This window comes from Eulemur rufifrons, chromosome 6 (assembly GCF_041146395.1).
Source record: "Eulemur rufifrons isolate Redbay chromosome 6, OSU_ERuf_1, whole genome shotgun sequence".
NCBI lineage: Eukaryota > Metazoa > Chordata > Mammalia > Primates > Lemuridae > Eulemur > Eulemur rufifrons.
This window is the reverse complement of record NC_090988.1, coordinates 37,352,794-37,366,147: the sequence shown is the minus strand read 5'-3', so window position 1 is coordinate 37,366,147 and position 13,354 is coordinate 37,352,794. Positions and strand designations below refer to the sequence as shown.

Genomic DNA, 13,354 nt, shown 5'->3' with positions numbered 1-13,354 from the left:
AATATTGGAAAATAGTTCTTAAAATATCATTTTTTAAAAACGATCTGTAATTGATGATGATTAGAACAGGAAGCTTAGAATGACTTTGAAGAAGACTTATTGGAAAGGGTATTACCTGGGATATTACCTGAAACAAGTTTATTAGGAAGTTGTAGATTATCCTTTTCTAGAAGTCTAGAAGTAAGATAGTTAAGTCTTTGTGAAGCATGTTTTAGGTACTATTCTGTCTAGAATCAGTGATGATGTACCACAGAAATGGGGTTCTCATCTGGCTCTGTATTCCTCTGGGCTATAGATTTTGTTGAATTGTATTTTATCATTTTAGCCTTTTCTAGATTATTAGAATGATAATGGCAGTCCCATTAGTGCTTTGGAGGGAAAAAAATAGAAGCTAATCAGTTGGAGGACTTTAGAAGTAGTCTTGAAATTTTTATTTTTTCTACATCACTTGGATTTTCTGCTGTACATAGTCCTTATATAAGATGAATATTCAAGAGAATTGATACACCTAAAGACAATTCATTGAGTTCCTATTTCCAGATAGCTTTTCAAAAACTTTTAAACTATTCTTAGCTTTTTGGGCTGTAAAAGAAATAAATAAATAAAACTTCCTTTCATACAATCTGTTAAATACATATTCTTTAGGTTCGAGAACAAGAAAGAGATATCGCCTCACAGATAAGACAAGATATAAAACAGAGGAGAAATCAGCAATTTACTCGTTTGGCAGAGGAGCTAAGGGCGGAATGGGAAGAATCACAAACTCAGAAAATACAGAACTTGGAAAAACTATATTTGGCAAGTTTAAGAAATATGGGAGAAGGACATCAACAGGCCAAAGAAAATGTGAGTGAGAGCTTATTTGACTACCTGATTGTGGCAATAATACTAGTTAAAAGTAAATTATAGTTGTTGAATGCTTATATGATAAAAAATGTTTTCATGTATAGAATTTGTTTGGGGCAGCCTGAGGTTTTTCAGTGTTTCTCTTAATGAATTTAATATAAGTTGAGAATAATTGTAGGTTCATTTCCTAGTAAGAGTCATGTCAAGTAAAATTCATGTCAAAATCTGTCTTCCTATGATGTTTAAATTAGCAGTATTCTCTTCTGGTAAGTAGAAGCCTACTTACCTAGGCTCAAGTGCATTGGTGCAATGATAGCTTACCGTAACCTCGAATTCCTGGGCTCAAGCCATACTCAGCCTCCCAAGTAGCTAGAATTACAAGCACGTGCCACTTTGCCTGGCTGATTTTTTAAACTTTTAGTAGAGGCAGGGTCTTGCTACATTGCCTAGGCTGATCTCAAACTCCTGGCCTCAGGCTTTCCTTCTGCTACAGGCATGAGCCGCTGTCCCCAGCCTACTTTAAATTAAAATGTCTGTGTTTGTCCCTATCAGTAATATCATTACCATGCTTTGGGAAACACTGCTATTGTATGTAGGAAGAGGATGACAAAATTGAAAGGTTACTTCTGATATCAAATGAGATGCATTTCTATTAATAGTTTGACATTACATTTTAAGTAATGTATGTTTTTAGGAACCTGATTTGGATGCACTGGCATGGCGGGCAGCAGAAAGGAAAAGAAAAGCAGATATGAGGCATAAAGAGGCCCTGAAAGTACAGAAACATCAAAAAGAAATATTAATGAAAGAAAAAACTTGGTAAAGTAATCATTTTTACCTTAGTCTCAACTAAAACTGACATGGCTGGAAGTAGAGGGTACATAGGATAACATAAAAGCAGATATTAAATCAAAGTCACATAGTGTATCCATTCCATGTGTTAAATTTGGTTTAACAATAATGCAGTGGGGAAGTAATATTGCTTAGGTGAACATAGTAACTAATGAGCTTTCTCTTCTAGTTGTGGTTTGAAAATTCTGAGTTTGGCAGCAATTACTAAGTTTCTGGAGAAATGTATGGCTAGTTCACAATGCATGTCAACCAAAATCTGTCTCTGACGTAAAAAAAGAAATAAAAATCAGAGTGATTAAGAACATCAAAAGAGGTTGTAGACTGTGGAGTCATTAGTAATTTTTGCATATTGTAAAAATTAAGGGTCCTGTTACTAGTCAGCAGTGGTCATTTTATACAATGGCCCATTTTTATCAACATTTCTAGTATTTTTACTCTTAACTATTTTAAATTAAAGAACATCAGAAGTTTATTGGGCTGGTCCCCACTGTAGAGCTTTATGTCTTTGGATGTGGCTCTTTTGGTTGGTAAACATTTTCTTGCATGCCCACTGTATATAGATCCTTTCCCTTTATTAGCATACCCTTTAATAGCATACCAAGCCTGTGGGATCAAACTGGAGGATTTCTTGAGATCCTGTGACTTTTATGTTTTTAACCACGAGAGTTGTACTGTAGTATTACTACTGAAAGGTTAATTGATGCCTTCTCTTGTTTTTCAAGGCATATAAAAGCTCGAAAGGAAGCACTGCTTGTGGAAAAAGAGAGATCTGCCAAAATTACAAGTCTGCCCCCTCCTCCTCCAGCTCTTTTTGAGGTAAATTAAGTGTTAAGAGGAACTAGGTTATGATACTTTTTCTTTACTATTAGAATTCAGTGGAGGTCAAAATACTGTCATTTGTTTAAACTTAATTTTTAATTGTACAAAAACACTTCAGTATATCTAGAGTATTTTAAAATAATACTCATTTCACCTGTAAATACTTTAGTATGTATAGAGATACATACTAAATGTATAAGGATGGATAAGGACTTTTTTCTTTTTATAAAACTAATATTGTTACTAGTATCATCTAATACCTAGTATGTGTTCAGCCTTCCCCAGTGGTGTCAAAGTAGCTTGTGTTGTTTGAAAAACTATAATGGTTTTGTTTTTTAAAAAAAAACTATTAATAGTTCTTCCTTTTTTTTTTTTTTAAAATGCCCTTTGTTTATTGGGTAAAAAAAAAACTAAAGTATTTATCCTATAGACTTTTCCACATTCTGGATTTGGCTCATTTTAAATAGTCACCATTTTTATAGATAAAGAAATTAAGGTTCAGGTAAGTTAATAAATTTATACAAGATTATAAAGTAATGAGAGGGGCCGGGCGCGGTGGCTCACGCCTGTAATCCTAGCACTCTGGGAGGCCGAGGCGGGTGGATCGCTCGAGGTCAGGAGTTCGAGACCAGCCTGAGCAAGAGTGAGACCCCGTCTCTACTAAAAATAGAAAGAAATTATATGGACAACTAAAATATATATATACAAAAAATTAGCCGGGCATGGTGGCGCATGCCTGTAGTCCCAGCTACTCGGGAGGCTGAGGCAGGAGGATCGCTTGAGCCCAGGAGTTTGAGGTTGCTGTGAGCTAGGCTGAAGCCACGGCACTCACTCTAGCCCGGGCAACAGAGTGAGACTCTGTCTCAAAAAAAAAAAAAAAAAAAAAAATAAAGTAATGAGAGGAACCTATTTCTTTATGGGAGTAAAATGTGTACTTTTGTGATTTAGAGCTCATTTTTAAAACATTTAATTCATTAAGTAAAGCTGAAATTTTTAAAAGTACTGGTTCTCTTGTTCACATTAGCTTATTGTGGTTATTGAAATGTCTATTTGGATGATATCAAAACTACATAGTTATTTTTATCTGAAAAGTTGAGTAGAAGTAATAAAAACCCACAAATACAGGGATGTCTAATTTAATTTTACACACAGGTATGTTTTATGTATATGTGAGATCAGTATCAGAACTAGATATTTGCCTTGTAGGCCTTTCGTTCTGTCAGCTTCCTGCTTTTATGTTGAGCCATCTGCCGTGTAACATTTGATCCAAGCTTCAGATGGAAGAGTCATATTTCAGTCACTCCCCCAGTGCAATGTGAGATGATAAAAGGCAGGCAATACTTTATCCATGATGCCTGTTGATTGCCTGTGTCATGATTCCTAATGTTTATAAAAAGCCAAGGTCAAAAATTTATAAAAAGCAAACAAAACAGTTTGTGCTTTAGCAAGTATGAATTATATGTAAATATATGGTTATACTTTTTTTCCCCCAACTTCTTGTATGAAAATTTTCAAAATACGGAGAGGTTAAAAGAAGAGTACAAGTGCCTATTTGTATTGTGTATAGATTTCAAATAGATATACATGTATGTATACATTTAATGTAAATTTGCAGAAATAACATTTCACCCTAAATACTAAAGCGTGCTGCTTGTAAGAATAAGGACATTCTCTTGGTATCAATTGATCAACACTTACGTGCACATCGGGTGTTGGGCAGGTGGAAGGGGGGAGGTGGGGATGGGTATATTCATACCTAACGGGTGCAGTGTGCACATCTGGGGGATGGACGTGCTTGTAGCTCTGACTCCGGCAGGGCAAAGGCAATATATGTACCCTAAACATCTGTACCCCCATAATATTCTGAAATAAAAAGAATAAGGACATTATCTTACTCAACCACAATGTCATTATCACACTAAGAAAATTAACATCAATTCTTTAATACTACTTACTGTTAAGTCCATAATCAGAAATTCTTCATTTGTTCCTAAAATTGTCTTACAGTTTTTCTTCTTTTTTTGAAACCAGTCCAGGTTCACACACTGCCTCTACTTGTTTTGTCTCTTTAGTCTCTCTCAACTTAGAACATTATCTCCTCCAACTCAAGCTTTTTTCAGACCTTTTGAACAGACGAGACTAGTTTCTCACGTTCTGCCTTTGTCTCGTTGTTTCCACATGGTGTCCTGCACTACGTTTTCATTAAACTGGAATTTAATTTTAAAACCTTGATTATATTTAGGCAAGAATACTATATACACGGTGCTGTAAAGGTTTTTGCATCAATCAGGAGGCACATAATGGGAGGTTACTGCCCTACTAATGATGCTAAGTTTGATCGTTTTGGTTATGGTGGTTGACTACAACGGCCACAATCAAAAAGGTCCCTTTTTAATTACCAAGTAATCTTAAGACAGAATATATTTTTCATTTTTCCCCCTACCAATTTTCAGCATAAAGGGTTGGTGTAATAATGCCAGTGGTGGAAAATGTGTTTTTCCCTGCTCTTTTGTGAGTATCACTGTGGACTTGTGGATTTTTATTTATTCAATATCACATAGTCAATTATGGTCATTATTCTTTTTATTTTTACTGATGTTCATATGTGTGAAATTAGGTCAGTAGGAGGCTCTTTGAGTTGGCTCTATATCCTCATTACTCCATGAGCACTTCCTTGCTCTCTGGCCCAGCAGATGACCTAGGTTCACTATGTACTTACCCCGTCCCACTTATGGAACCTCCAAAGAGCCCTGGTTCTTTTTAGTGGAGAAGTGATACTTACAAACTAAGATCTGGGTAATTATATGCTTATTTGACTAAAAACCATTGTTTTAGAAAGAGATCCATTACCCAAGCCAATAAATGTGTTTGGGATAGAGCAGTGTCTCTGAATGTCTTGAGTTGGTGGTGAATATGGCACGAAAGGGAGGAAAAAGATTCTGGTTTGGGAAAGACATGGGGTATTGGGGGACCAGGGAAGCCGACCAGATAAGGACATTGTGTCATATACCCAGGATGTAGGTGCATCTGTATCCCTGTTTATCCAAGCAGATAAAGATATGAATGCTGAAAAGCCTGGTGAAATGAATCTAGACTATTTAGTCTTCTCATACCAAGAAGGTCTTTTCTTAATTAATCCAAGAAAATAACATTTTTTTGTGAACTAAAATCTTATGAGATAACTGTTCACCTAGTAAAGAGAATGGATACTTATTGTGTACTTACAAGATTTTAGTTGTACTGGGTTTTTTATTCATATTTTATTTAATCACATTATTCCTAAAAGGTAAATATTATTCCCATTTCACAAATGAGGAAAATTGAAGGTCATTGGTTAATTAACCTGACCAAAGTCATTTAAGAGGTGAGGGAACCAGAGTTTATATCAAGATCAGTCTAATTCTATAAATCTCATGATCTTTTTACTGTGACATTTAGCTTCCCATGAATATACCTTTCAGAGTTTGCTAACTGTTCAAGTTAACTATTTAGACATTAAAGTCTATAAATGTAAATAACCATAATCTTTTAATAAGACTATTAATAAAGTTTGCATTAAAAACCCTGAGATGCTGTACAGACTTACCATATATCAAGCATCTTCTGTAGTATATTATACATTTTAAAAACATAATACTTTATCTTTTCTGCACTGCTTTTAGAGATAGTTTGCCAGATGCAGGAGAAAATCAGCTTTGTTTTATTTATAGTCATGGGACTTCTTCCCTTCACTATACTTTTTTTTTTTTTTTAAGAGATGGGGGTCTCACTATGTTGCCCAGGTCGGAGTGCAGTGGCTATTTACCCCCACGATCATAGTGCAGTGCAGCCTTGAACTACTGGGTTCAAGCACCCTCCCGCCTCAGCTTCCTGGGTAGCTAGCGGGCCTGTCAGGCACTTACCACCTCCTCTGGCCTTTTTTTTCCTTCTTTTTCTTTGCTGTGGAACCAGTATCAGGTACCACAGAGTGCTGGCTTTGCCCTGTACCTGGGTAGGTAAGACTAGAAATAGTTACTGTGGAGCAAAACTAAGGCTGGAAGATAGAACACAGGAAGTAAACCAAGTGATTTTAAATCATTAATGAATCATCCTAACTGTACCAGCCTAAGGACTGATTTGACTAAACACTTAAGTGCAGTTCACTAGAAATCATGTTATAATTGATAAGGGTTGGTGGTAATTTAAATCTTAAACTGAACCCAATTTTGGAGGGATTCCAAATTCAATCTGTATATAATTGCCTTTATTCTGCAATTACTGGTACTTTAAAGTTGAATGTAAATTGAATCACATTTTTATGTCTAATTACATAATTTTAAAGATTTGTTTTCTTCAGTTCTTAACTTCCTTGTCAAGAAGCCTATAGTTTATTTTTTAAGGCATTGATTTAAAAGTGACTAAGATTATTTTGGGGAGTGAAACATTCTTATCTACTGTGTACTACCATCTTTGAATTTTTGTTTTGTGACTTCAGTTTCTTACTGAACTTTAATTAGAGTATTAACTAGTTAATGTTTTCATTAGTGGAATAAAATCCTTTTTAGTTTTATCCTTTACCTAAATTATAAGACCCTGAATAAGGTCTCCCTATTGTAACCGTTTGGATGTATTTCCAGGTACTTGCCATCAATTACCTTCTGATTTGTCTAGATAGTTCTCAACTTTGGCTGTACATTGGTCACCTGAGGAGCTTTCAAAAATACTAGTGCTATGCTCTATCCCAAACATTCTGATTTTATTTGGTTTAGTGTGGGGCCAAGACAGCAGCAGTTTTTAAAAACTGCTCAGATAATTTTTCTCTTGTGACACTGTTCATTTTTACGTGGTTTTCCTTAATCCCGTCCTCTTGCCTTATTTTTATGTTGTTTCCTCTTTTCACTTCAGTCCTTCTCATCGTTCCACAGTCATATGTGTTACAAGTATATCTTTGATTAATTCTCAACCTATTTAAACTTTTCTGCCTTCCAAACTTGTGTTGAATGTATGTCAGTGTTGGCACTTCATAATATTACTAGTGTTTTATCAGACATAAATTGATTACAATAATTGTCACAATGATCATATGATATAGTGATAGCTATATAACCTACTTTTCTTGAGAAAGCTGAGGGACTGAGAAGTTAAGGGACTTTGCTAAGGTTTCACAGCTAGGATAATAGTACAGAAGAGATTAAACAAAAGTGTTAGCATTTCTTTGTGCATTGTCTTTCCATCATGTTATATATAAAATGCACAGTTTATTATTTAATTTATGACTAATTGTTAGAACCTCTAGTTGTTAGAACTATTACTTTGAGCTCCTTGAAGGCAGGAGCCATTATTTTATTTTACTTTTCAGTAAAATTCATAATGCCTAGAATGTTTAAGACATAGTGCACACTTAAAATTCTTTGTTAGTTTAGTTGATTTAGTTAAACATCAGTGTGTAGCAGGTTATGATGGGCTAAATGCGTTTATGACAAGATATAGGAAAGGGATGGAGGGAAAGTAGTTCACTTTCATGTTTCTGAGAGTTGTTTTGTTCTGGAATAAGTGCAATTTAAATATTGGTGAGTGTTTTAGGACCAAAACTCAAAATATATCATTAAACATTGAGAAAAGAAGTAAGACTGGTGTGAACTACAGTAGAATTTTTGTGATTAGATATGAAGTAGGACATATTAGTGCACGTTTTTTTCCTATAAATATAGTGAAGTGCTTTTAATTTGATTTGACATACCCTGTAAGCGGTTTTATATTCGGGGATTTAAAAATGAAATGTCTCTTTAAATAACTTAGAAATCGAGTTGATTAAAAAACATTGATTATGTTAAAGACACCTGGAATATGTTTTGAAGTACTAGTGAATCTAGTATGGTACTTTTATTAAAATTTAAAATAATTTAACTCTGGGAAAAAAATTTATTTCATTGTGAGCAGATTTTACTTTATTTCAGATGAGAACAGATTAAAATATAGAATTACTTTTTTGCACTGGATTTAGCTTTAAATGAAAATTAATGCTTTTATCCTATTTTTTTGTGTGTACCATTTTCCAGAACATTGAAGTAAAGAGAACTTCTGCAGTGAAAACCAATAGTTCTACCTACCATCATCTTTACACTTTTGTGAATAAAGAGATGGACACAAAGCAGGTGATTGACTTATTGTTTGTTCAAACAAGCTTTGAATTTTCATGTCAGGTATATGATAGTTTAATATGAATGAAAGAAAATAGTTGGCTATTAAATGATAATATTTTAAAATAGTAGATTTTTAATCTTTTTTATCATAAAATAACACCTGCTCTTTGGGGAAAATTTGGAATAATTCACGTAAGTATAAACTAGGAAAAACGCCAGTGATTCCATCACCAAAGCATAACATGGTTAATATTTTAATGAGTTCATTATAGCCTTTGTTTATATATAAACATACGACCTTTTCAAAACATGATTTTTAACAACCACTTAATATTTTATCAAATTTATTCAACCATTCGTCCATTTTTTGCTTCTGTAAATAATGCAGACGTAATAAATTTGTACATTTTTATCCATATTGCTGATTGTATGTAGATTCCTAGAAGAGAAATTACTGGATCCAAACTCTATAACATTTGATACAGATCATAAATTGCCTTTTAAAAAGCTTCAGCAACATATGAGAATGGCCATTTTACCATACCATTGTCTACATATAATATTATGGTTTAAAAATTATTGCTAATCTTAAGAATAACAAATAATATATCCTTATTATAATTGCTATTTCTTTGTGACAGTGGCTTTTAATTTTTTTCATGTTGGATACATTTGCCTACTAGGAAAATAAACTTCAGTATAGCATTCGTATGGAGTTTAGAGTGCAACAGATATACATTTTGGTTGACTAATTAATTGTGAGTTTTAAAATCAATATTCAGTTAAGATCTTAAATGGATGTCATTGTCATAGAATGAACTTCTAAGATGCAAGAATAAATATGAGATTTATTTAAAATCACATAAAATATTATAATTTCAATATTATAGGAATAATTTCAGTCTGTTGCTAACTTGCTTTTGTGGTTACTATACTGCATTTTTGCAATATTAAGTAGATGTTGCCTTTCAACTAAGATTGATGAAATTATTTTGCCTGGCTCCGGTGTTAAATTAAGTCATTAAATTTTCTTTTTTGATAGTTAACTAGACCTACCTCCTCTTCAATTTCTGGACTTGAAGATTAGATCAGTAGTTACAATGCAGTTTTATGAAAGCAGTCCCACAAACTAAAGCTTTGTGTACTGATTGAAGAAAATGCTTTCTGAATATTTTCAGAAACAGATTAATGATTGTACACATTTTTATTCTAATATTTTTTTATTTGCTGCTTCACTCCATCATTTAGGAAAAACCTGTCCTTAAATCTTTGGATTTAAAATGTGACAAGCATTTTGTTTGGCTTTCAAGATAAAATTGTCTCTGAATTCTCATTTGTACTCAGCTTATATCACATGAATAATAATGTAGTGCCTTTCCTGGAGTAGAATGATAGGATCCTTACAGAAAATATCTTGTAAAAAATATTTGCACTATTGGTGTATATATGTTTGGGTATTTTTCTTTAGCTTTCTACTTTCATTTGTTCATTTAGCCTTTTTAACACATAAGAGCTGCTATTCTGTTTTTTTAATATCCTGATGAAGTAATTCCAAAATCTCCTGTATGTTATAAAATTCATCTTTGGCTAAAGTTCAATGATGAAAGTGGCCTGCTATAGTCCTACTTAGAGCCAGTAATTCTCTGCATGTTTTGTTATATTCACTTTCTGTATACCCCACTAAACAAAACATTATATGCTTGGCCTACATTACTGTGGCCTTCATCTTGTATGTTCTTTTGTCAATTACAAAGCAATTTTTAAAAATGGATTTTTCATTCTAAAAATATTTCTTCAATTAGATCTACTTTATTGTTTCCTGTGAGACCCAGAAATGTCTGTAGAAAAGTAAAGCTGAAACAGTTAAATTCATCAATTTACCATGCTCTATCATACTTAAAAAGACTCTGTCCAAATATGAGATCACAAGATGCAGAAGTATAGTTATTAATATCATTTACCATTTTGTGCACTCTTGATTATATCTCGTGAAAAATTTTTTCAAAAACATGTTTTTTTAAAAAAATTTCTTAGGCCGGGCGAGGTGGCTCACGCCTGTAATCCTAACACTCAGGGAGGCCAAGGCAGGTGGATCGTTTGAGCTCATGATTTCGAGACCAGCCTGAACAAGAGCGAAACCCCGTCTCTACTAAAAGTAGAAAGAAATCATATGGACAACTAAAAATATATATAGAAAAAATTAGCCGGGCATGGTGGCGCATACCTGTAGTCTCAGCTGCTCAGGAGGCTGAGGCAGGAGGATTGCTTGAGCCCAGCAGTTTGAGGTTGCTGTGAGCGAGGCTGATGCTACCGCACTCTAGCCTGGGCAACAGAGTGAGACTCTGTCTCAAAAAATTAATTAATTAATTAATTAATCAATTTCTTGACTAGGATTCATGGATTTTGCAAATTTCACATATCTTTTATCTTCAAGTACTGAAAATGGAATCTAACAATTATTTCACCAGATTTTTGCTTAAATTTTTCATTGCATTGACACAAATCTATAGAAGATTGTCTTCCTAAAACATTCTTGTAAAATCTCGTTTTGAAGTTTGGTCAGTAAGAATAAAATTTATTTGTGGTCCCTAATTTTTCTCTAAGCCTTTATCTTCTTCATATTCTTTATATACTTTATTATATCTGGACTGATATTTGTCATGCATGTTATATGCTATTTTGAAGTTTTTTCTTCCCTTAAAATTTTGGTTTGCCATAATTGACATTCTGCTTTTTATCCTCAAGATGTGAAGAATTCCTAAACAACTTTTTTCTTGAAAACCTCATGGCCTAAATGGATTGAAATATTGTTCTTAAAGTTTGTTTAATGTTGTACATGTTGATAACGCTAAATAATTCTACAGAGATTATAATTTTCTTTTTTTTTTTTTTTTTAATTTCATCTTGTTATGGGGGATACAGAATTTCAGGTTACATACGTTGCTCCTGTTCCGCCTTTCCCCCCAAGCGAGATTATAATTTTCATTTGATCAAATTTTTTTTGTTCTGTCTGGTGTTTAGATTTGCATAAATATTTATTGACTCAAAGGGAATATAATATTTTTAATAAACTTGTTTATATATAATATAACTGTTTCAATATAACTCTCAGTCTCTTTACCTATCTCTGAATTTGAAAATCTTTAATAATTTTACACGATCATCATAATTATTGTTTCATCTGACAGAATTTCAGCATGTCATGTAGACATAAAAAGATTTTGCACTCCTGTTTACATTTAGAATGTTTACCTATATTTGAAAGTGAATTAATGTGAGTAAATCCAGGTTATGTACCCTTTCCCCTTTTGTGTATGTGTTACTATTGTTACGTTAATGAGATACGATAGCTAACTATACGATGGCATAATCATTGGTTATGCATGAGATCTAGGAAGCCAGAAATTATATTAAAGTAAGTATTTTGGCTTTCCTGAGGCTGAAGCCAAGCAGCAGATGTTGGCTAAAAACCAGAGACAGGTCCTAGTTTCCCTGAATTATTTACATGACCTTAGATGTTTATAGTTTCTTCACTACTAGTTTTGTGTGTGTTTACCTTTAAAAACTATTTTAATGGAATTTCTTTCCTTTAAAAAGATGGAAGAATGTGTTTGGAGGAGTGTAGCCTAATCTGGTTTGAAATGAACCAGTTGTAAAACTTTATATAAACAATTTGATCCTTTTAATAGATACATGCTGTTGATAATTAACTCTTCTTACCATTTGATTTTATATAAGTAGAAAACATGCTTTTAAAGTTTTATTTTTCAGTTATTGCTTATTTCACACTTTTTAAAAGAATTATCTAAAATGTTATTGATTGACTGCTAGCCAGATGCTCATTTGGCTGCTGAAGAAGAAGCAAAACGATTGCAAGAACTACAAAAACAGGCGGCACAAGAGAGAATGGAACAGTCTGAAAAGGCACATGTACGGGGTTTCCAAGCAATGAAAAAGATCCATTTGGCCCAAGTAAGGATTGAATTCTACCTGTAACCACTACTGATGGACTTACTGATAGCATTGCTGGACTGATTAGGGAATGAGCTCAAAAACAAGCGGGAAGGGTGTAAATATAGTCTCTGATTCATATGATTTTTAGTTTCCCAACTTTCTTTGCCCTTCTGTTTCAAGTTCAAGTTTCGTTAAGCTATTCTCACAGTGTATTGCTATTCTAGAAATTTTACTAATGAATTTATTAAATGTTCAATATTTTAATCAGTGCAAAAATAGCCTGAGAAGATATTAATCACTTTTCCAATTTAATTTTTTGAATTGCATTTGACTATATAAATTTGAAGGCTTTCAATTCATTATTTATTTATTGAGCAAAGTACTTTTTGGCTTTGCCAGAATATTGCTTCTAAGGTAAAGTCATGATCCTGCTATCAGGAGCTTTTAAAAAGTGACTGTCACAGATCTGTAAAATATGTGTAATGAAAACTTGCTTTATTGATTTAGCTTCACTTCTGTCATGTGTATTGTTCATTTAGTGCTTAACTAGTGAAACAGAATAAAAATGATTCATCTTTTTGACTATTAATAACTTTGGATGTTTTAAACATCCATCTTAGGAATGACTTTTTAAGAAGTACTTAAAAACTCATTGGGAATTAAATACTTATCTTATGAAAGTTTATTTATATAGTTTGAACTAAATCATGAGCCTCTCCCTTAAATTTTTAGCCCTTATAGACTAGGAGTGAATTATGAGT

General features: G+C 33.2%; 1 protein-coding gene across 1 annotated transcript in view; it reads left to right on the top strand.

The window, feature by feature from the left end:
- The window catches only part of CEP295 (centrosomal protein 295), a 49,149-nt gene that overhangs the window by 4,969 nt on the left and 30,826 nt on the right, over window positions 1-13,354 (top strand). The window contains exons 3-7 of the mRNA XM_069470939.1: window positions 646-846; window positions 1,541-1,665; window positions 2,421-2,514; window positions 8,556-8,651; window positions 12,471-12,611. Coding sequence (XP_069327040.1) covers window positions 646-846; window positions 1,541-1,665; window positions 2,421-2,514; window positions 8,556-8,651; window positions 12,471-12,611 — 657 coding nt within the window. The remainder of the gene's footprint in view (window positions 1-645; window positions 847-1,540; window positions 1,666-2,420; window positions 2,515-8,555; window positions 8,652-12,470; window positions 12,612-13,354) is intronic.